The sequence below is a fragment of the Ambystoma mexicanum genome, chromosome 9 (genome assembly GCF_040938575.1).
Source record: "Ambystoma mexicanum isolate Mex_15411 chromosome 9, UKY_AmexF1_1, whole genome shotgun sequence".
NCBI classification, from domain to species: domain Eukaryota; kingdom Metazoa; phylum Chordata; class Amphibia; order Caudata; family Ambystomatidae; genus Ambystoma; species Ambystoma mexicanum.
Window position 1 is genome coordinate 1,305,839,693 of NC_090931.1, and position 24,465 is coordinate 1,305,864,157.

At 44.5% G+C, this 24,465-nt stretch overlaps 1 protein-coding gene across 4 annotated transcripts in view; it reads left to right on the plus strand.

The window, feature by feature from the left end:
* Positions 1 to 24,465, plus strand: part of MYLK (myosin light chain kinase) — a 1,914,870-nt gene that overhangs the window by 1,150,920 nt on the left and 739,485 nt on the right. For all 4 annotated transcript variants that reach the window (XM_069616671.1, XM_069616673.1, XM_069616672.1 and 1 more), the window contains one exon: positions 12,209 to 12,346. In XM_069616671.1, coding sequence (XP_069472772.1) covers positions 12,209 to 12,346 — 138 coding nt within the window. The remainder of the gene's footprint in view (positions 1 to 12,208; positions 12,347 to 24,465) is intronic.

The following is a 24,465-nucleotide window of genomic DNA, read 5'->3' on the forward strand; positions in this document are numbered from 1 at the left end:
CAGCGCACCTTTGTCCAATTGCTGGACAGATAACTTTGTGTGGATATTTGTACCCACATCGATAACAAAGTTTCTTCTTACCTGTGGTCATTCTGTAGTTTGTGTATTGACTGAGGGCGTGGCTGTGTTAAAGCTCTAAACTTGTGAATCTTCCGCCAATTCTGCCCTAGCAAGTGTTAGGATTTTATCTAGTGTTCGATCTTTCTGAAACAGTCTGCACTTAAATGTCTGGGATTCACAGCCCGTAATGATTTGGGACTGTAGGGCTTCCGTGTTGGAGTAATTGTCGAAATCACAGTGCTTCATTTTGAAGCGTAGGTGCTTGTCGTAGGGGTCCATTGTTACACCTTTCACCTGTTTTGTGCTATGAAAAAGGTGATGTTCATAGTCAACATTTGTGTGCCGAGTGAAGTAGGCGGCTAAGGCACCTTTAAGATCTTGAATAGAGTCAATGGCAGTTGACATTTCATCAATAATGTCCCTTGTTGTGGGCCTCATGGCCAATTTAAGTAGCCACTTTTGTCTTTCCTCATCAACTGGTCCTGCTGCCCTATTAAAGATGAATCAACTAAAGACAGGTTTTTCTGCCCTTGTAAAGGTAAACTTCGAGCGAAGATTGGTACAAAGCAAGTCTGTTTTCAGGGTCCCAATCCAGGCTGCTGGAACAAGTGTCCCTTTCTTCCTAATATATCCAGTTCTTCATCTGCAGGAAGTGGAAAGGGGTAGGAAGTGTAAGGTACCTTAGCTGAATCCAAGATGGAATGACACCCTCTCTTGGCCTAAACCTCCTCTATGTTGGGCTACTCTCTCAACCCCTTCCCATGTCTGCCTACATCAAAAGGAGTCCAGTGTACAGCTCACTGGTGTGAGAGTGGCTTTGTTATGGCAGAACTTCCTTTGAAGTGCCGGTTCTCAGGTGACCTCGCACAAGGGGTTCCTGACTCCAGGAGGAAGGCAATGTCATTCGCTAACTTCCTGGGGCAAGGTACCACAGTGTTGTAATGGAGACACTCCGAGTAGACAGTTAATACACACCATCCCAGTCATGACTGGAGCACTGCCTACCAAACTAACACTAATTTGATATCCAAATGCTGTGTCTATATCTATGTGTGACCTCAGTAGCCACCAGCGGTGCCTCCAACTTGTCGGGGGGAAATTCTGCCGGGGTCGGCCGGGCCGTCCGCCGACCTCCAGGCAGGGAGGCCCCAACTCCTCCCGTGTATATCCCAGATGAGATGAGATAGAGTATGAGACGCACACAAGGAGCAATGCAACTCTGCTGTTTATTAGACAAAACGGCAGGGATGGGTCAAGGAGCGTACGCGTTCGTCCCGACACACACACAATCGTGGGGCTCGCAGGCCCTTTTTACGGTATTATGACGCGCTACTTGCGTCACTTCAGAAAGTTAACAAAAAACCTATCGCCACTCTTAATTGGGTGTTCGAGTGGTAGGGTTAGTATAGCACACATATAGAAAATGATATTAGTGGACAAGGTGTAGTCAGGTGGTATATCTGGGTTGTCCCTACAATTAGATACATGAGAATTGTTACATGAAGACTCCTGAGGATTGGCTAAATTTGCTGGCGTCAGTGATAAGAGCCCCATGTTCTGATTGGTGCGCCCGTGAGCTTCCCAGCCTGGGACCACCGTCGTTCCCAGCTCTCGGTGTACCTGTAAATTGTAACAATGTTTCACTATGGGTACATGCAGACAATGTGAGGACTTATTCATAGCTGGACGGGGGACCGCTCCCACTGTTGCAGATGTCCATTGAGCCTTTCAAGTGTGTCTGCCAGTGTCTCGTAGCGAGGGATCCAGACGCCTCTGTTCTCCTGGGTTTGGCATCTCGTCAGGTTCGGCTTGGTCACGTGGGGAGGGACCGTGAAAGAGGCAGAATTCTGCACAATTAATATTGTTTTTCTACTGCGCGTCTGGTTTAATTTGTCGGGGTGACTTTAACGTTGGTGCGTGGAGTACGAGGTTGCAACATCGTGCCTTTGATGATTTGCTCTTGGAACGTAGGTTTGCAACATTGCGACCTTGGCTGGTTGCTTCGCCAAGCTTATTCTGCAGGATCAGCAACTGACTCTTGCCTTGTTAATGTCCACGGGAGCTCTTGTTTGAGGCCTCCTTGGGCCTGGTGCATAAGTTGTCCGTTTGGTGTACAGGTGCTTTAGGTTATAGGAGCATATAATTTCATGACCAGTATTGTCTTCATTATACTTCTCATGGCGGTAACTGGTTTCAAGAGAAGCGTGAGCAAGCTAGTAGAAGAGTTCATGACGCGTCTTGCGTTTCTGCATTCTGAAAGCCTATGTAAAAATAATAAAGATGCACGTCCGTGAATATGCCTGTCGCCTACGTCTTAGCACTGAGTATATTCTTCGTGTAGATTGGTGTGGGAGTGTCCAGTGTGTACATTTGTACAGATGTGCTTCCCGTTGTCTAGGTCGTCATGGCATCTCTAACGACGTGTAGATTTTAGTCTAGTTGATCCGTGCCGCAGGTGTCGGCATGGCCAGTGCGGGCTGTTGGGCAGGCAGATGGACACATCCGTATGTTCCTGTACCAGGGTATCTGGTCGTCTGGCAAATGGACAAACTCTTCTCGTGGCGGGTGTTTGGGTCGTGACCCTCTAGGCCATGCGCGAGAGGCGAAGGACGGGAGCCTGGTCTTCCATTCTCCCACTTCAGTAGGCACATCTTATCTTTACAGAGGAGCAGACAGTTAAAAGGCAACTTCTTCCTATTGAAAGTTTGTGTTTCAGCTACTGTCGGGGATGCCCATGTCCCCTTTTAACCTGTTCTCCTGCCACTGCAGACCAGTTGCTGGAGGAGTCAGTAAACTGTTACGGCCAAGCACATGATGCACTATGCTTTTATTCACGTGGAGAATTATGAAAAGGGGATCTCATTATCATAATCCATTTCAGACACCAGATTACATGCATCATTTTATAGAGTAAAAATCGAAAAAGGTTCAGGTTATCGCACACTTATCGAAAGGCTATTTTGACACAACCTAGAGTGCCCTTTCTCCTTTTGTCTTTGCACTGAGCACATTCATGGACTACATATTTTTTAAGGTGACCGGTATCTCAATACTTTTAAGATTTAACATTTTCTAAATGATGCATGGGATTATGAACCTTACATTGCGAAAGTACTATTTTATGTTGCTTGGCATGTCATTGCAATACTGGGTTTTCATACAATTTAGGGATTTTGCCCTTTGACCAAGAAACACACCTGAGACATGGGTTCACCAATTTGTACTGGAGAAAGTTTCATTTTTTTAGGATCTGATATTCCATACAAGAGTTCAGATGTAATCCTCTAATTTTAAGGCAAAGTCACTTTACTATGATGTTTTCAGCCAACTGAAGTGGGAGAATGGAACAAAAGGCTCCCACCAATCCCCTCACGCCCCTGGCCTAGAGGATCGCGGCCCAGACACCCGCCACGAGAGGAGTTTGCCTATCTACCAGACGACCAAATACCCTGGTACAGGAACATACGGATGTGCCCACCAGCCTGCCCTGCCCATGCCGACACCTGTGACATGGACAAACTCGACTGAACCGTTCAACAGTAAATAAACACATCGTTAGAGATGCCATGACGACCTAGCCAACGGTCAGCACACCCGTGCAAACATGCACAATGGTCACTCCCACACCAATCCACACGAAGAACATATTCAGTGCTATGACATATGTGACGGACACGCCCACTGACGCGCATCGTTATTATTTTTCACAAGGGTTTTCAAAATGCAGAAACGCAAGACGCACAACAAACTCATCTAAAATGCTTGCTGACGCTTCTCCTAACCCATACATTGCAATGAGAAATATAACGAAGATATGATACTGGGGATAAAGCAATATGATACGATAACCTAAAGCGCCGTGCATCAAACATCCCCACCTATGCACCAGGCCCAAGTAGGCCGCAAGCAAGAGCCTCCATGAACATTGAACGAGCAAGAGTACAATTGCTCACCCTGCAGAGTAAGCCCGGCGAGAACCGACAGTCAAGGGCACAATGTTGCAAACTCGCATGCCACAAGCCGAAGCCAAGGTCACACCTGCAAACTAAGCCAGACACACAGTGGAAAATGCAATATTAAATGTGCAGAATTCTGCCTCAACCACGGTCTCTCCTCACGTGACCAAGCCGAACCTGACAGGGTGCCAGACCCAGGAGGAAGGAGGCGCCTGGATCCCACGTTTTGAGACACAGGCAGCAACAATGAAGCGACTCAATGGACATCTGCGGCGGTGGGAGTAGTCTGCCGTCCAGCATATGAACAAATCCTCGCATTGTCTGCACATACTCATAGTTATACATTGTTGCAAATGACAGGTGCACCGCGAGCTGGGAACAACGATGGTCCCAGACTGGGGGGCTCGCGAGTGGATCAATCAGAACATGGGGCACTTATCACTGACGCCATTAACATTAGCCAATCCTCAGGGGTCTTCATGTAACAATTTTCATGTATCTAATTGAAGGGACAACCAAAATTATACCACCTGACTGACCCTCAACCACTAACAGCGTTCTCTATATGTATGCTATACTAACCCTACCAATCGAGGAACAAATCCAGAGTGGCGATAGGTTTGTTGCTAACTTTCCCAGGTGACGCAAGTAGCGCGTCATACTGAGGTAAAAAGGGCCTGCGAGCCCCACGAAGGAGGAGAGAGAGTCAGGACGGACGCGTACGATCCTTGACCCATCCCTGCCGTTTTTTTAATAAACAGCAGAACCACCTTGCTTCTTGCGTGTGCCTCATACTCATTTTTGGGATACGCGGGAGGAGTTGGGGCCTCCCTGCCCGGGGTCCGCGGACGGCCAGCAGACCCCGGCAGAATTTTCCCCCCGACACAACAAACCCTCCAACCCCACTCTGTGTTGATCGGTGACCACAAGGATTTGTTGCTCTGTAGGTAAACTCAATAAACAAATGTGTCACCCCGTTTGCAGGTTAGCTGTGTTTTGTGGCTGAATTTATTTCAGAGTAATGATGCCAGAGTGGCAGATATTGGACAACTAAGCGATATGGCAGGCAATAAAGGTTTACAATAATTCAGAGTTTACTTTTCCCATGCTTTATGATGGCACAGCAGATGGTTTTTGAAGGCTGTCACTTGGAAATCTGTGATTCTGCATTTTGTAATGCAGGGCAAAGGATAAGGAATCTCAAAATGCCTCACTTCTTGGGGGGGGAAATTGAATGAAAGGGCGCAAAGGCAAGCACGAGCCCAGGGAAGTGGGAAATGGGAAACCAAGGGGAAAGGAATGTCTGTGCACAATTGTAATCTGTTTGTCGATGTTGTCCAGTGAGATTGGGGGATTGCCTTAATGAATTGCGGGGAATTCTATTAATGGAAGCCAGGAGATGTTCCATCCTAAAGTGGGAGTTAGTGCAACAATCCAGAGTCTAGAACATTTGACTCTCCAAATCCCTTGGACTACTACTTCCGTTAGCCAATGCCCGCATTGTCAATGGTCAGGCATCATGGGAGACCTAGTCCACACTAGCAAAAGCCCCATCGGTTGCAGACTCCCAGGGCAATTTTCAGGAAGCACCTGAGATGGTAGCAAGTGCCATCTGCTCCTCTGCAGAGAAAGATATATGGAATGTAAAATGCATGGCTCCCAAAGAGCTCCTAGTCCTTTCTGCTAGCTGTTCACCCCCACTCACCCTTCAAGTTTAGGCTATGTTTACCTGGAAGCCATTGGACACATCTGCAAGTGTTTCCTAGCAACCCCCAAGTCACCAAATCCGACCCCTGATTCATATGATAGATGGGGTAGACTGAGGACGGTCCTCACCTTTACCTCTCCCTATTGACCCTTGATGCACTGGAATTGGGAGAGGGGGAAGGCTGTGTCCTGCACCATTGCCTCCACAGCCTGCAAGGCAGTTGAGTAATAGGCAGAACATGGATCACCCACCTGATAAAGCAGCAGGATCCATCCGCATCCTCTGCCATTTGGTTCTGTAAAGTGCTTGCTTTAAAATATTCTCCACATTTTGTCTCTTATAGTGATTCAGGGCAATACCCTTTGGGCTAAATAAACACTACTAGTGCAGTGGGGAGTTGGTCAGTGGAGTATCCAAGAAAGAGTTCATGGGAGGTGGGGCAATTTACAGGGGGGCTGAAAATGTACTTTCCTCTGGAGGAGCAATATTTTTGGTTCCAGCAACACCGCTCTCTGCTTAGCGGGGCTGCACCTCTGGTGCATCTGATGACGCCCAACAAGGCCGAAATGCTTTAACCATATACAGACTACAGAATATTTATGTTACAAAGAAACTGCTCTCTCTGGTTTGCAATACAAGCCCTGTTAAGGTTCTATGAAACTCCAAGAATTTTTCATTGTGGGAGGATTTTATTTTTATTTTTATAGGACTTTTTACCGCAAATGTATATGGGGAGACCCTCTCCAAATCCCCCTACCTTTTATTATTACCCTAACCCACCCACCACATACATTTTTGGTAAAATGCGATGGAAAAGAATTTGATGAATTATCCAATGGTGGAAAATCTCGCGATGGAATCTTCCTATCCCCATGGGAACATAGGAAAAAGCAAGTTGAGTGACATATCACTGCTACATTGGAGTGAATACCTTACATGCAGTGGGATTTGCAGCTGAATAATTCAGTGGTGAACACCTCATCTGTACCCAACTGTTCCAGAGCTTCAGATCATGCTATGAGATAAGCGGAAGGATAGTCCAGCTAAGATAAACATTGTATTTGTGTCATTACGTTTAGTTGAAAGTTTGATCTCAATATGAAATTACAATGTCCATAGAATATATGAATTGATTTTTAACAACTACTATGTTTTCAGTGTATAACTATATTACAGAGTTAGGGGTTCTTTAATGTTCCCACAATAAATTATGCGTGTGTGGTTTAATTTACAAATCTCCCAAAAACATTTCCTTTCATTCAGAAGGGAGAGAAATGATGAGCTGTGCCTTTTTAGCCTTTTAGCCTTTGCAGTCTGTATTGGGACATGAAGGTGAATATTCGTTAAACTACGAAGAATCTTTAAGTGTGGATGCTTAAATGCAACAATTATTAGATCATGAAAATCCATTGTTTGAAGGCTCGATCAAATATACAATGTGAATGAAGGAATGTGGGTTGTGGCGAGTAATGGGGAATATTTCTTATGCGTACTGATCTCTCTCTCACTCACCTCTCTCTTTCTCTTTTTCTCTTTCTCTCTCTTTCTCTTTCTCACTTTTTATCTCTCTTCCTCTCTTTTTATCTTTCTCTCGTTCTCTTTCTTTCTCTCTTTCTCTTTCTCTCTTTCTCTCTTTCTCTTTCTCTCTTTCTCTTTCTCTCTTTTGCTCTTTCTCTCTTTTGCTCTCTCTCTTTCTCTTTCTATTTTTTTTCTCTTTCTTTTTCTTTTTCTCTTTTTCTCTTTCTCTCTTTCTTTCTCTCTTTCTTTCTCTTTTTCTTTCTCTCTTTCTCTTTTTCTTTCTTTTTCTTTCTCTTTCTCTTTTTCATTCTTTCTCGTTCATTCATTCTTTTTCTCTTTTTCTTTTTCTTTCTCTTTTTCTTTCACTTTATCTCTTTCTTTTTTCCCTTTTTCTCTTTTTCTCTTTTTCTTTCACTTTTTCTTTTTCTTTTCTCTTTCTCTTTCTTTCTTTTTCTTTCTTTCTCTTTCTTTCCTTTTCTTTCTCTCTCGTTCTCTTTTTCTTTCTCTTTCTCTTTCTTTTTCTTTTTATTTCTCTCTCTTTCTCTCTTTCTCTCTTTCTCTCTTTCTCTCTTTCTCTCTTTCTCTCTTTCTCTCTTTCTCTCTTTTTCTCTTTTTCTTTCTCTCTGCGCTGAAAAAGTGGTCCACAGTTACAAATGCCAATCGGTTGCTTTTGTGGCACTGTTTGAGTAGTACCCAAGAGCTTTATTTTAATTAAGTTGTTGCATGGTAAGGAATATTTGTTAAGTAACCCCGATCAAAACTACTAACTTCACAATGAAGGAGATCCTCAAATGCGCCCATTTTGGCCCAAAATGGACGCAAAGAGAGCATTCACACACTAGCATGTTGAGCCTGCACTCCAGGCATTGCCCTGTTACTGGTTGGATTTATGTCAACGCAGTTCTACCCTAAAGGCTGCCAATAGGGGACCTGCATTTGGAATGGTTAAGAGAATAGTCCAGGCTCATTATCACACGGATTGAGAATAAACTCATGACCTTGAAATGTAGTAGCGAGGATTTACAATGTCCAATCGCCTCTCGGCAGGCTACCATATGGGTATAATGCCTTTAACTAGAGCTACTTATATTTTTATGTGGGCGAAAAAATGAAACCATTGGCTATTTCGTGTAGAGCCTCCACCCACTTCTTAATGTTATGCTGTGCTTAGCTTTTCTTTTGACACGTCTCTCTGCCAGGGATGGGTGCATAATCCTTGTGTTTGTTAATTAATTCAGGGCTTTGTGTTTTTACCACAAAAGTCGCAAATGTTTTCTGAAGCAATGTTTTCTAGATATTCTATAGCGGGCAAATCTGTATTCGGTCTCGGCTGCACCTTCCCGAACATAAAATGCTAAATTACTGCAGTAACAAGGGTGACATCTTTAAAAATAGTAGGGAAAGAGGCAATTTCCACCCAGGTGTTTCTACCACTAATTTGTCTCCATGCCAGTTAACGTGACTTGGTGGTTGGGCCGACGCTTCCCTCTTGGTTTGGACCGCAAAAGCATCCTCAATGACTAAGAATACACACTAGCGAACGCAGCTGTGTAACAAAACGGTCTTTGCTTGTCAGTAGGGCTGGGCGATATGGACCAAAAGTCATATCTTGATATTTTTAGGATGAATGGCGATATACGCTATATAGAGCTCAATATTGTTTACGTGGGTTAAATGCAAATTTGTAAGCCACCATCCACGTGTGAGATGTCACAAACATCTTTATACGATATTGATCAAAATAAAGTGCAAATACAGGGTTCCTCTTCCTGTTTGAAAATACACACAGCTCTGTAAATATCAAAATTTCACTAAATTGCAGTATATGTAATAATGTGTGTATATCTCAATGTTAATGATATTGGCTCATCCTATATCGATTTAGAAAATATATCGATATATCTCCAAGACTCGATATAGCTCCCAGCTCTTCAAGTCAGAATTCTTCCTATATCTGAAAGTGTGTGTAGAGGCTGCTCTTCTGTGTGGCGGTCTGCCCTATACTACTGATGCACGCCTTATGGGTAAATCATCAGATCCATGGGGTAAACTGACTCACACGAACCCAATGAGTGTTGAGGAGAATCTCCTGTCTGGTTTTTGCAGGTGACCTAGTTTGGATGTCTCTGCACCTTTCCAGGCACGCATTTGGGTATTGAGATCTGTTCTCACTTCTGTATCATCCTCTCCTGTGTTTCTGATTGGATGCAAATCAACTTTGACGTCTCCTGTCCCCATTGTTTTTTTATTTTTACAAAAAAAGCCACCACGTGTGTTTCACCACACATATACTGCATTACATCTAAACTACTGCTGGTGTTTCTTTGGTGATTTTACCCAATATTGTTGCCACAGTTGTGTTTTCGATGGAGCTTATTGAAGTATCCAATCATTTATTACTTGACGCTTATCACAGTTACTCCAAACCTTAATATTTCTAAGCGAAGCAGTATGAGCAAACTTAATTAATTTTCTCATTTATCTGCCACCATATGCCCCACTACCATCTTCCTATGCCTAGGTCCTACCATCATTCCAATGTTCGGTTGCCATTTGTTCTCATTCATTTGCATCTACCCTGGTTCTGTCATATTGTTCCATGCTCCTTCCCCATATGTTTAGTACAACTCCTCTATTCTGCTAGCATATGCACTATTTATTCAATCATATGACCTGGTTCAGCCATTATCCTGCCTCAATATACCATAGTTCTGTCACCATATGCCTTGGTTTCCCCAGGAAATTCTGTGATTCTGCAACCATATGGCATGGTTTAGTCACCAGATATCCTGTTTTGCCACCTCATGCGTTGGTGCAACAGCATGTGCCCACACCTTGGCATGATATTATTGATGTTGACCCCAAGCTTCCTGGTTCAGACATAGTCACTTATTCCTCCAACCATTCACCCCGCCACCATATTCCTTGATCATGCCATTATGCCGTTGCCCAAGCTCTGCTATCAAATGGCCTAGTTTCACCAACTCATGCAAATAGTTTTCCACCAAATTTCCCAGAATGTCCTGCATATTTCCCAATGTAACCAGCACATGTTGCGGTTTGGCCACCAGCCTTTCTACTCCAGCTTCACTTCAGAATGCTTATTTAACGGGTTTGTATGAGGTTGAAGTAAGCGGGTGAGAACACCAACGATGTGACAATTGCTTTATGGACCATGGGCTCAATGGCAGACTCGGTGAGGATTTTCCAGTAGCAGGGGTGAACCTGGAAACAAAAGTGGCCCAGGAAGTGTTTTTCGACTGGTCCAGTATTTCATTTTATGAGAGAATGCACCAAGCAAGGTCAACTTTTCTTAGTAGGGTTTGGCGGTACTCTCTCAATCCCCCCCCCCTCCCCACAATCTGTCCACACCCCATCCTCAAATACATTTCGTGAACAAATGGGTCCAAATGGGGAATTTGAAAGCACATTGTCCATATAGAGGGATACAAATTTAGTTAAACATAACAAACAACTGGCGTGTAATATCCATTGTTTTGCGAGAGGAATAACATTATGTACGCTTTATAACACATTTGCTTCAAAGGCCTGTAGGGAATGGTGTGGCCATCTACATGCCTAGTAACCACGTGCCCCTGATTCAGCCACAATTTGTCACTTATTCAGCCACTATGGGCCCCTAATTTAGCCACCATGTCCAGCAGCTACGCTACTATGTGGTGCAATAACCGTAGCATACTAGATAATTGCTTAACCGTGGCACATGTTGCCTACGGCCATATGCCTTAGATTTGCCTCTGTAGGCCTTGAATTCATCACTGTATTCTATTTTTTTAAATTTGTTTCATAATTTTGTATAGCTCTTTAATCTAAAGTGCTTTAAATAGGACATATTTACCTACATTACTATTATTACCCAATCAAAATTGGTTCTCATTTATCGACCTCGGAAGTATGAAGGGCTGAGTTGGCCTTGCTGGGATTTGAACCTGCGACCTGCAGGTCAAACGCAGATTACAGCAACAAGCCAAACAAGCTGGGCCAACTTACCTGCTAATGCCCTGGATCAGCCACACATGCATGCACCAAACCCACGCATTAACACACTCGCCTCAGCTCATGGAGTCTGAGCGTGAAATCACTCAAAGGTTTGCCTCACTTACCTTTTTCCCCAAAAGTCACTTTACTCACACCACTTTTTTCTCACCACGCTGACTTCACTCTCACACTAACCTTTCTCTCTTTATTAAACTCTTGCAATCACTCAGTAGTTGAGTGCATGCTAGCGAGACTGAGTCTGTGCGACTGTCTTCAAGTGAGCTAGAGGCCAAGTCGGTGTTTGTTTTCGTATTTGTGTGCCTGTGTGCTCCTTCTGCCATTCTGCAGCATAGTACACCTGTGGTGTAGTCCGGCAAGTGAATCACTCGGTCCATGTTGACTGCCCTTGTGCAGCGGCATGAGCCAGGCATGAGCCAGGCATGAGCCAGGCTGATCTAAGCCAGTCCTTTACGCAAGGGACCCTCAAGTTCATGTACTTATCTAGCCGGCAATGGTGCTGTGCCGTGGGTGCAAGACAAGCAATGCATTATAAATGTGCATTAGAAAAAAGGAAATCATGATCCAAAACAAATTTCTTCAAATTAAAATCCCAAATCAAGATGTTCAATTGGTCAGTAATCACTCGCGTGTTTTTTTGCAAAATATGGTGGTGGGAATGGATTTAATACATTTTGTAGATTTCAGCAAGCTACAAGGATCACCAGCAGAGAGTGTTAAAAAAAAAGATGCTGTTGATGATGGTACAACAATTATAAAATATAAATTTGCTCTGCCTGTTGCTTATTTTCTTTGGGTTAATGAGACCTGCATAGAATAGGGAGCACTGTATCAGAGGAGAACTTTGGCTCTTTACTCAACATACTATGTTCAAACAAGTGCTGCGAGGGGCATCTGCAGAAAAACATGTTTTGGACGGGTCTTCTCATACCGATATTTATTGTTTCAGAAAAGAAGATCCAGAAGAGCGTAGGACGTAGCCGGGCTGTTCAACCCAGCAAGGTATCGCCTCCGGTATTCCTGAAAGGACTGAGCGACCAAAAGGTTATGGATGGAAGTCAAGTTATAATGACGGTCGAAGTGTCAGGTATGTTGTGCTTGAAATGTATTAACAGAAATTAGCACCCGGGGTGGGGGCGCAGCCAATCGGATTCCGCAGAACGCTTGCTAAAATCTCTGATCTCGGCTTGCGTTTTACAGAACCCGCAGGCTACCTGTGCGCCGCATGCGTCCATTTAAAGAAAAAATATACCCCAAAAGCCTGCCACCCTCCACTTATCTACTGGTGGTGGTGGCACTGGATGCTGCCCGCAGCTGCTCCCCGGCGTCCTGAGCACTCCGGTTGGCTTCTATTCCTTTCCAAGGTGGCCATCTTGGGGAAAGGAATTTCCTTTGTTCAATGGGATGTTCGCGGTGTCTCGTTGAACGAACGAAAACAAAAGTTCTTTTTTTTTTTTTTAAGGGTTGCCGCTTTGGTAATGTGGGGAGCTAATCTAATGGCCTTAACACCCGATCTGGCCAGCCGGATTGGATGTTAACTTAACGCCACATTGTCACCTAATTTTAGCCTACATGATTAAAACATTGACCACCTTCCATTTTTCAAGCATAATACGCAGCCCTTAGACTAACCACTTTTCAATGATCCTGCATGTGATCACTGTTGTACCTAATCCCCAGTCTTCTGCCAGTGTTTCTCTCCCTCTTTGAGTCTATTGCACAATTCTTGTTGTCCATTAGTGTGTCTCCTCTTGTCCCATAAAGGGTGGTCAGGGACCAATGTGAACAAATTAATTCAGGGATTAAACAATTGTTTGTGTAATAAATAAATGACTCTAGGGCTAAATATAGGCTTTATTGCATTCACGGTTTGTTGAGCAAATGACACTTCTTATTAAATAGTTGTTAGAACTATATATTTCATTCCTTCTTGCATGTTACTGGTGGTGTGGCTCTTTGGTAGAGACCAATGCTGATAACAAAACACACTAGGGAACAAATTTATCCAGCCCGATGTATTCTTCAAAACTGAGTGTTATGTACCCCTAAGGTAGGAAAGGAAATCAATAGCACAGAGACCCCTGTGTTGAGCCTAAGGTGTGCTTGCAAAACTATTATACAAAAGGGAGATCAAACTGCATTCAGTTCTCTGCAGGTGACCGGTAGTGCACTGGCTTTGGGAAAACACATAAGAGGTGGTCACCATTTTCTCTTCCTCACTCGCTACTGGTTGGATTTACTGTGGCCACTAAGCTCTAGGCGGAGCTGGGCCACAGATTCATCTTGATAGGATATGATATGATAGGTTATTTATAACTCACATAATACCCAGGGGTTTCTAAGCGCGGACCCGGGGATCAAACCTGTGTTGCTTCATGCCATCTTGGATCCAAGGCGAGCACGTTGTCCCTAAGCTATCCTCCAGAGAAACTGTACTAGACTTCTTTTCAGTGGTTGGTCATCTGCCTCCCTTTGTGCTAAATTACTTGCAGAGTCTCTGCTACAGGTTCTTTTGCATGTCTCTCCAAACAGGGCAGGCCAGTGCTCTCCATGGGTGGATGTGAAAGCATGGCATGGGGACCCTGCTTAGCAGAGAAGGGGGCCTGAGGCATTCCTCGCATCAGGACCCTTCCGGGCAATGTTCGTTCATCTTTCTTGACCTGGAACTGTGCGATTGGTCACCTCTCCGGCAAGAGATAGTTGAAAACCAACCTTCTAATTTCTCTGTATCCAGTGAATATCTCACCAAGGAAAATGTCAGAAGGGCGTGACATTTTCCCATGTGTGCTGTGTGCACCCTTTGAAAACGTAAGCAGTTGTAGTTCTGGAGTTTAGAACTGTAAATTGCACCCCTCCTAGAATATTTGGGAAAAGTATTTTAGGGGTCGGGAAAAGAAACTCACCTCCCTGACGACATGTTACAGGCGCGATAGTCACATGGACCCGTTGGTCCCTGCTCTTCATTATTATGGACCTCCCAGGGCTGGGTTGGCACATCCAGTTTCTGGAACTCTCGGGTGTACCCTTAGGGGCATGAGGTCACACCACCTATACTGGAAGCAAATGTGAAGATCACTGTTTACAACTGGCCCGCATTTAGTCCTGACTTCCCTATGTGATCAGCGCCATGTATCAGAACACCTGTATTAAACCTATGCATAAGAGAACTAAAACGCTTAGCCCCTGATTCATGGAATTATCTGCGTATAAAACGCAGATTTGCGCGCCATTCTGCCTGAAAAACCCCATACCTCAAACAGGGATTTTCGGGCGGAATGGCGCGCAAATCTGCCTTTTACGCGCAGATAATTCCATGAATCAGGGGCTTGGTGTCCTCCCAAAGACTGGGATACGATTCATCTTGACCCGATTTGGGGTTGACCTTATCATAAGAGATCCTGGTTACACCAGAGATTCACACTGTTGAGTACCATTAATCTTACAACCTTTGAGTCTACTTTTGGACTAAAACGGGAATTCTCTTTTTTTGATGTACATTAATTGTAGAAGTTTCCCTTTGAATTTGTATCGCAAGTAATACACTTTACCATAATGCTGTTTAAAAACTTTACTAACGTTTTATCGACTTTTTGTCTTGGTAGTAAATATGTTGTGTACTTACTTTAGCATATAGAAAATATTAGCCCCAATAGAATATGAAAAATACTCTGTTTAGTTTCAAATCTAAAAGTTTTAGATATTTCTGCCCGGATGTATTGTTTATAGACACTAAGAACTGATACCAAGCACTGATAATTCATGACACGACAACACTCTGAATGCCGAATTTCGGTACACATTATAGTAAATGTTGTTTTCTTCTGCAAGTGAGTGAATAGACATAACAGCTCTTTATATCAAATCTGCACGGAGGGAGAGGAATGTGTGCATTAAGCCAAGGTTGGCGGCAGCCTCTTGTGTCCAAGTGCCAGGGATCCTGAGGAGGGCCACTCTGTTCTAGCATTCTAAAGCATGAGGATCTGGGGCAGCTGGGGACTTCTGGAATTGGAGATGGCATCACATTTCCCCCAAATGAGTTCATGCACCAAGCAAAACAAGGGAGTCCGACCAACATAGGAAGGCGGGGGTTGTGGAGGGCGGGGGATGATTCCCCCTGAGAATGTAAAAAATAATTGGTTGAAAAGATGCATTTTACGGCGTGATTTGAAGGAAAAACTGGGTATGGAGGTGTACAAATTACAATTGGTTCTGTAGGAGAACAGTTACTTCAAGTGGTAATTTACATGCAACAGTTCTTCAGTGAGGCATGCGGGTTACATCTCGGTAGCACCATCTTCATAAATGTGCCAATTGCATTCCAGGTGAACATTTCTTGGTTTGCTGATGGTAGTTCTATGATGGTCAATACCGGTTACAGTAATCACAGTAGCTTGCCTGGAATCCTTATGCCGTCTGCAGACAGTGCAGCCCTGTCTAGATCTCCTCTTGTCTTTTAGCAGCAAATCCAGCTCTGCACTTACTTTCATCACTGCTTTTCTCCTGGATGTCCGCCCATCTTTGTGTCATGTCCTCATCATAGGACCTTGCGACAGGCCTTTTCCAACAATACATACAACTGGTTTTGATTGTAGAACATTGCTACAGGAATTGGGCCCAACTCTGAGTGTACTTGCAACAACTTTGCAGTCTATGGCTCTTTCATGGATTAGCAGAGTTGCTGGCACTGGTTTGCAAGGGAACCCAACACCGGTCAAATTTGCATAGTGTTAATAGATAAAGGTCCTGTCCCAACGTCTACAGACCAGTCCTTCCTGGACAGAGAATGTCCCACTCATGTTGGTGGCCAGGTCAATACACCAGGGAGGTTATAGCTGAATCTTGCAAAGAACCGAATCCAACTGGCATGGCGTGGTTCAAGAATCAGGCCTCTTTTAAGAATGTGAGTTATTTGTAAAAAGTTAGCACTTAGTGTGTTTGTGCCCCTAGGAAGTTTCCAGTAGCTGAAGCTGTTCTTAATTGCCAAGAGTTCTTGGTCACATATCCTAAAGGTGCACTCCATGGGAGTGAGAGACCGGCATACTTGCCAACATGACCCATTCCAATCTGTAGGTGCTTATCCAGTCTTTGCATTCTGGGACTTGTAGTTCCACTTTTCCCACCATAAAACTCGGACTGCAAGTCCCAGAATGCAAAGAAAAAAACAGGACTGGATAAGCACCTACAGGGTCAAACGGGTCATGTTGGCAAGTATGCGCTGGGAATGATGATCCACTGGATCTAATTACTGGTTGTCCCATTTCAGAAACTGGCTCCTATGGTTGTGCTGGTGGTGTGTATGTAGATTATAAACAGTTGTAGCTATTGAGGTGGGTGAGAATGGGTGCTGAACAAAGCACTTCATAGAGGCAATCGTATGTCTCCTCTGTTTGTACCATCCAGTGAATGGCTATGTTCTTATTGAGATAGTATAGTGGCTCAGGGAATTTGGCTAAGCATGTTACAAAACATTGGTGTAGATTTGACTATCTCAGAAACCGCTAGATGTCCATGACCGAGTTTGGTGGAGGCCATTCCAGCATGGCCTTTAGTCTTTGTCTGATCAATTGTTACCCTCTTGTGGGTAAGACTGTATCCAAGGAATTCCACCTCCTGGGTGTGCAAGTGACATTTCCCCGTTTTGTCATAGTCTATTTCGTCAGTCATCTTCAGACGACTTTAGCATGTTGGACATGATCCTGGAGGGAATGTAAGTATATCAGTGCATCATCCAAGTCGCACTCCTCATCACCTTGGCACAGGCAGTATTAGTCCTGAGATAGATAGACCCACTGGACGTGAAACACAGAGGGAATCGTCTAAAGCTCTTTGTCAACTTGTTGGGGTTTTTCATTTAACCAGGTCAATACATGCATATATTTCCCCCAAATTGCCTCACAATTTCCATTCACCTTGGCTGCCACACTTTGTTCATATCCCAACAACCCTTCAGCAGGACATTGCATTATTCCCACCCCCCTCCTCTGTTTTGCTGCCATACCACACTGCACCTTTTATGGTCTTGTGTGACACCAGGGAATGATTTCACCCTCCTTATTTATGCACTGCAATGTTTTGTGTTCACTTCTTTTTGCCCCCCCTTTTAGAACCTTCTGTTATATATTCTACTATCCTACCTTTCATTTCACTTTTTTTGACCATTCGTTTGAGTTTCACGTAATTATCGGCATAGACATGTTCCCCTTCATCCACCCACTGGACTGACACGCCCCTAGTTTTGCAGAGGCATAGGTGCATTAGGCACCCCGCTTCCTCATAAGACGCACCCTGAGGAAGAAAGAACTTGGGTGCCCCTATTATGTGTGGGATGAGTTGGCAGATTTAACATGTGCAGTTCGCCCTTTCTTTTCCCACCCTTATGTTTTCATCATACCAGACATAACCGGATGATAAACTTTGCCCTTTTTCAGTGTCATGATGAAAATCCTCTTCATCCATTATATTCCTTTTTCCTCTGTTCACATTGTCATTTAATTGTGTCCCACTTGTTTCTTTCAAAACCAAATAAAACAAAAATATGAATTGTGTACTAATGCATGTTAATATTATCACACGTCAGAAAAGGGAAAATTTTGCTGTCTCATCATAACCACATTGTCTTTAAAAACACTCTCTCCTCCCGCCTTTGCTGGGTTTGTGGTGCTCTTGTCTTTGCGCACTTCAATGAAGTGAACCCATCCTCCGCAACCCTCAATCTTTACAGCTGTTGGTGTTGGGTAAGTCACTGTGTGAGGACCGGTGAAGCGCTCCTCTTTACACTTCCTGATGTGGTTTTTTACGTACATACTGTCCCCTGGAAACAGTCCTCCTTGATCATTTGTTTCTCTGCCAGAGTGCTCGCCCTTTTCTGCAACTAGGACAACTTCACGTTATACACTAAGGCTACTTTCAACAACTGTTTTGGCATTACTACCTTGCCTGTGCTATCATGTTGCCAAATTAAATCTGTTGGGGACAAAGAATATCCTCTTTTCTTCCACAGTTCGTTTTCATCATCTGGTGCTTCTCCCTGAAATTCTATTATTTGTACTATTGGGGTTGCATTACAATTTTCGGGCAATGCCTTTTTTCCCATGTGTCCCTTCGGCAGATATTCTGCTTCATCAAAAAGCCTCGTCCATGGTGAGTGATGTGCATGGTCTGCCAATCTTAAGAGGGTCAGGACATCCAGGCTCCAGTCTGCTGGACTTTTTGTAATGGCTGATCCCCCTTGATTGGGGACAATGGGGTGTTTTCCCGCTGCCATCTTCTGATCTGCATTTCATTCATGTATTCATTGATCCTGAGACATTGATCAAGTTGTCTACAGTGGTAGGCGTTGGGTCACATACACAAGTGCTTCTTGCAATTCTTCCTGCTACCCATATTGACACATTGCGACTTGCGATTCTTCTGCTTACTGACCAACGGTGATTAATCTTTGGAAGTGTGCCACGTAGGCTACAAGGCCTCATCTTTCAAGTTGAACATTTACACTCCCTTTGCGTTTGTCATCAGACAAAGTGATTTTCTTTTTCTTTTTTTTAAAAATCACACTAGATGTGGGGTAGTTGAGGAATAATGGGTTATCCGTGCAGAGAAAGGTTGTAGCCTTGGCCATGGAGTTACCACACTGGTAGACCTCTCTGGATGACATTGGCTTGTTCACTAGGCTCATCGGAAATGCAGCAGGCTTTGAGATTGGACATGAAGAACAAAAATGACTGTGACCACAATGAAATGAAGTGTTGATCTGTCACTAACTTCAGTGAATGGCACACTATGAGGTTAGGGAACCGGTGATTCCCCACTCCCAGGTAGACCCCACACCGTGGCCTGTAGGGATTTCACCAATGTGGATGAGATCAGAGGTATTTCATACAGTTAGGATAAGACTTGCCAGTCTTTGAACAGGAACCTATGAAAGGATAGCACAGACCTCCACCCCCCACTCCTCCTGCCACACTTCCCTGTCAACACCTCCCTACCAAGAGCTGAGCTGGAGGGCAGTGAAGGATTCAGGTGGGCTGGAACCACTGTGGAGCGACACCCTCCATATAACGTGGGGTGGTGTGCACTGCGTGTCTCGAACTCTCCAATACAAAAGATCTGCTTTTGTTCCATGCCTTTCATTGTATTTAATATTTCTAGAATTGTAATGGTTTGAAAAATTGTCCGCATTGAAAAGGCAAATCTTTAAATAGTGCACACACATTTTTATGAACACAAAAATTGCAACAGTGTAGCTGCCTTTATGAAGGATCTTTGCTAATCAGTGGCATTTAAAAAAAAGTCTTTGGGCCTCAGCACGAGTTTGGCGGTAGCCCTTAAATGCGGCCGTAATGGTTTTACTGCCACATTTAAGGGTCCGCCCAATCTCGAGTCTGGCGTGTTTACCCCCAGCTTACAGAAAAATGCCCTTTTTTGGTGCAATTACCGCCAGAGGTATTACCATACAGTAATTGCGCCACAAATTCCCCATAATGGATCCAATGAGGAATGGGGTCATACAGTTAGCGCCCAACCCGTGATCTGGAGGTAATAGCGCCGGACGGGTGGGCGCTAACGCTAGTAAAGTTGGGCGGTATCCCAGCTGGGATACCGCCAAACTCGTGATCAGGCCCTTAATGTTCTTCTGTCATTGTTACTGAAATGTACTTGTGGTGCTTGCGTTGAGATTGAGATCAGCCATGAAACTGCATGTCTCCCAGTACATCTGATTGCGAGATAGTTGAAATTTTTTCCATGTCCTGTAGACCGCATGTTCTAACAAACACAGTTAAAATCCTTTTCTGGTGTTTTTTGTTTTCACAGGTAAATAATTCACTTGACTGTGGGCCAGGAAATCTAGTTTCGGGAGGTTTAGAACATATACAAACGATGCCCATTTTCCCATCGTTGTCTATGTAACTATCCTTTCCGAAATCAGATGGGCCTGGGCCATGTCCTGAAAGGGAGTTTGTCTTATCCGTATTTGGAGGACCAGACCTGAAAATATTCACACATATGTGCAAGTGCTTGTCCAGCCAGGCTTATTTTTGCAAGCGGCAGACATTGGCGCTAAGTTGCCTGCACCATAGTGGGGGTAAACGTATACCCCATCGAGCCCCCCGCCCCCCCGCATTACATAGCAGAAGGGAGTCATTCAGGAATCACACTGGTGACTATGCGCTGATGTAAGCTGTTTGGGAATACAAGGTGTTTTTTTTGTTCAAAACTTGTTGAAGTGCCTTTGGGGGTTGGGGACTCGAGGAGTGAGGGGGAACTTGCCTCAAGCTAGAAGGATTAAAAAAAAACATATTTGTCTTTCCTAAACTTCTTAAAAGTTCAGGGATCTGCAAAACCACGAACAAACCCAAAATTCAACTGATTTGGGGTTTTGTCCAATACATTTGCCCAGGCTTAATCACAACACAAATCAATTCTATTGACCCCAACGTCCGGTTTAAGTGATGGGGCGCTCTCGACAATGACATCAATCACCCAACTTGGTGGGGTTTGCAGTTCAGTCCGGTGTCGAGCAGTGCTTTGAGGTCGGGTACATTTTAGGGTTTTCTGGGTGGTGCAATGCTGGCATTAATGTTTTAATTGATTTAAAGTTCCTGTGGTCTTACCTTTGGGACGTAACATTGGTGAGAGAGCGCAGTGAATTAAAAGCTCCCATTGGATGCTGTTCTGTGTAACCTTCAGCTAAAGGTTAAAATCCAGGCAGGAAATATCTCCTACTTCAATAAATTTAGTACAGTTAAATTGGGTAGTCATGACTGCAATTATTATAGTGCTTAAAAGTAGGAGGAATATGGCATGAAGAGCTATACAAAAACATAGTATCATAATGATGTTTACTGGGCAGATACACCATTGTATCTACTCTCAAGTTTTGTGTAAGGTGGTATTGCCTGTGACTGGAACCATCTACCCTTCTAGACTGGAAATGTGTGGCTTGGTGAAAACCACTGCCGAGCTCGCTTTCGACTAATGTTGTCCACCTCCGGACCTCCAGGGCGGGAGCGTTTGGGAGCGATGTTTCTCTACTTTTATGTTTTCCTTTGTACTATTCCTATAATTTTATTTTTCAAAGAAACCGTTCCGGCCATTCACCTGCTCCGTGTCCTTTAAGGGGACAGTGTTCAATTAGTCCGTGACACCCTGAACATTCCCTTTAAACAGCAGGAGTGTTTGTTTGGGGGTATCGTAGTAAATGGTACATTGAGTGTGGGGTGATGGAACACATATTATTCAGAAGAAGTACTGTAGCTGACAAACAGGAGTGAGGTCGCATCAGTCACTTTTGTGAGGACACCATACCACACTTGGGGACAGTTTTGCTGGTGGAATGCAAATACAAACGCACACAAATCCAGGGAAAACTTGTGTAGGTAGTGATCCCCCGGAATGTGAAGCGATGACGATAGCCAACATCATGTAAGAAACTAGACCGCAGGAACCTCGAGAGAAACCCAGCCGGCAGGACTCCCTGCGGGGGAAGTGCATGTGGTGTGTGTTTTCGAAAGACTAAAGGCAGTCACCCTGAAAAGAATTCAAGATCAAGTACTTCCACAATGATGTTCGGATCCACGGGTGCACAACAGTTGAGTGGCGCGCCATGCCATGATTTTCGTCCTGTCCACGTTGGAGAAAAGCAGTTTGTGATTTCGGAGAGGGAAGTATTGTTTAGTTAAAACCAGAATTTGACTACTTGGACTACTCAATCTCACAAGAGAGGAATGCGTTCAAATGGCAGTGCAGTAAGAAGCATCTTAGAAACCCTCCAGCCACTCGAGCCACTCGAGCAAGAGCGACTATGGCTGAATACTACGCAGAAGTGTCGAAACCCACACCCCAACATCACAATGATTAAGGCCACTGTTGAGAAAAGATGCTCCTTAGACCTGGTCAGATGAATGTAGTGAACTCAACGATGCAATAGCCATTGACCCACGCGTATGCCAGTTTGATTCCATTTGAGATACCATCCTAGCAATCAACACTGGTGCTTGCAGCTTGGGGGCCGCCCATCTGCAGAAGGACAGGAGGGCCATGAAAACCCTCGAGTTTGCCTCAAAATCAATGATGGGCACCTAGAGGCACTTTTCAGCAATAGGAAGGGAGATGTTGGCCTGCACGTGGGCCGTAGCTTACCTACCTGTGGTGCACGCATGTTCTCTTGAAAACTGATTACGATCCACGTGTCAACATTTTAGAATGAGCAATCGCAGCAAATACAACCCCAAAAGGCCCTGATAGACTGACCTTCAAAATTCAAGAAATCCACTTCAGTGGGTATTTGGGTACATACCGGGTGGGAAAACAATCTGGCAGACTTACTGTCTAGATTCTCCATAACCCATGCACAGAACGCAATGTACCTAAAATGAAAATGAGATTTAGGCAGTATTCGTGATGTACAGACATAGTCACATGGGGGTGATAACACAGAAAACCTGGCACCTGCATATACAAATGACGGTTCCACGTGATAATGTCCCCACAGAAATGTCAGCATGCAAAATATTTGCTGAAAAATTGCAGTTTTTTGCAGAGACATTATTACATGGCACATGCGGGGGGACAACAGCAACCCCCAAAACCTTCTTTTTTCCCCAATGTGAGCGGGGGACACCCCCACTCCCCCTATCCATATATATCCGCCATTAACTTTTCCCAGCGACATTATGTATGGCGACCATATATAATATATATATATAAGGACATTATTACCAGATACTTAAATTACACTATAAAGAAATTGTGCCGGGGCTGTGAGAAGAAAGGGGTGCCAGACCTGCAACAATCCAGCATGTTGGCAAATGAGTTACATGTGAATAAGGGGAGGGTAGAATTGTTTCACACGGCTGAAAAGATGGTGCCTCAGAAAGAAGCCTCAACCAACGGGCACACAATGGTGCACAAAGTGAGAGCAGGTAGATCCTTCCCACGGATGCTGCGAAACTGACACAGCTCATCACATGACCAGCACTGCTTCATACTGTAGGGTGCAAGAAGAAATTTGAAGAGAAGTAGGTATGGATTTTACTAGCCACATGGTCAACATGGATCCCATACAGAGGTTCACGCTAGCAGTCATGGACTGGGCATCCAAATGGACCGAAGTCTAATTCCTATAAAACAACACCACAAAGTCAGTGATCACATATTCAAAGTTTAGTAGAGAGGGTACTCTATCCCAGATCCTTACCAACAGTGGATAGTTTCTATCACTGAAATAATGGTGGTCAGGAGAATTGGGCGTCCAGCCTATGCAGATAGCCCTATACCACCCACAGAAGGGAAAGGCAATTAGAGGAGCAGCACAACTATGAAAAGGCCACCATATTTGCTGCCCTGGCCAGACTCATGGACTGCAAGGAATGAGGTACTAATGATGCTTGTTGCTCAAAGGATCACCCCAGTCGGCGACTGGAGTAACTCCCTTCTTGAACTCAAGGTGGAGAAGAGCAAGGACACTGCTGAAAGACATAGGTTCGAACCTAAAATGACCACCTCACCCAACATACAAGGATATCCAGGCACAACTGGAAGTGCAATGAGTTGCACAGTGCCAGGAAGGCGACACAGCCCCATAAATATGCCTTGGGATTAGGTAAAGATTCACCCATGCAACAAAGAGAAATGCAATTTCTGGATATACAACACCCATGGCAATGTGCAACATTTCTGACTGCGCAGTTGGGACAATGGATGGTAGAGCACGAAATGTAAAAAGAATAGCGAAGTACAAAAGGAGTCCAGCACAAGCTGGGAGCCAATGGACAGCAGCAGCACAAGCTGGGAGCCAATGGACAGCAGCAGCACAAGCTGGGAGCCAATGGATAGCAGCAGCACAAGCTGGGAGCCAATGGATAGCAGCAGCACAAGCTCAGAGCCAATGGATAGGAGCTTCACAAGCTGGGAGCCAATGGATAGCAGCAGCACAAGCTTGGGAGCCAATGGATAGCAGCAGCACAAACTGGGAGCCAGTGGATAGCAGCAGCACACGCTGGGAGCCAGTGGATAGCAGCAGCAGAAACTGTGAGGCAATGGATACCAGCAGTACAAGCTGGGAGCCAATGGATAGCAGCAGCACAAGCTGGGAGCCAATGGATAGCAGCAGCACAAGCTGGGAGCCTATGGATAGCAGCAACACAAGCTCAGAGCCAATGGATAGGAGCAGCACAAGCTTGGGTGCCAGTAGATATCAGCAGCACA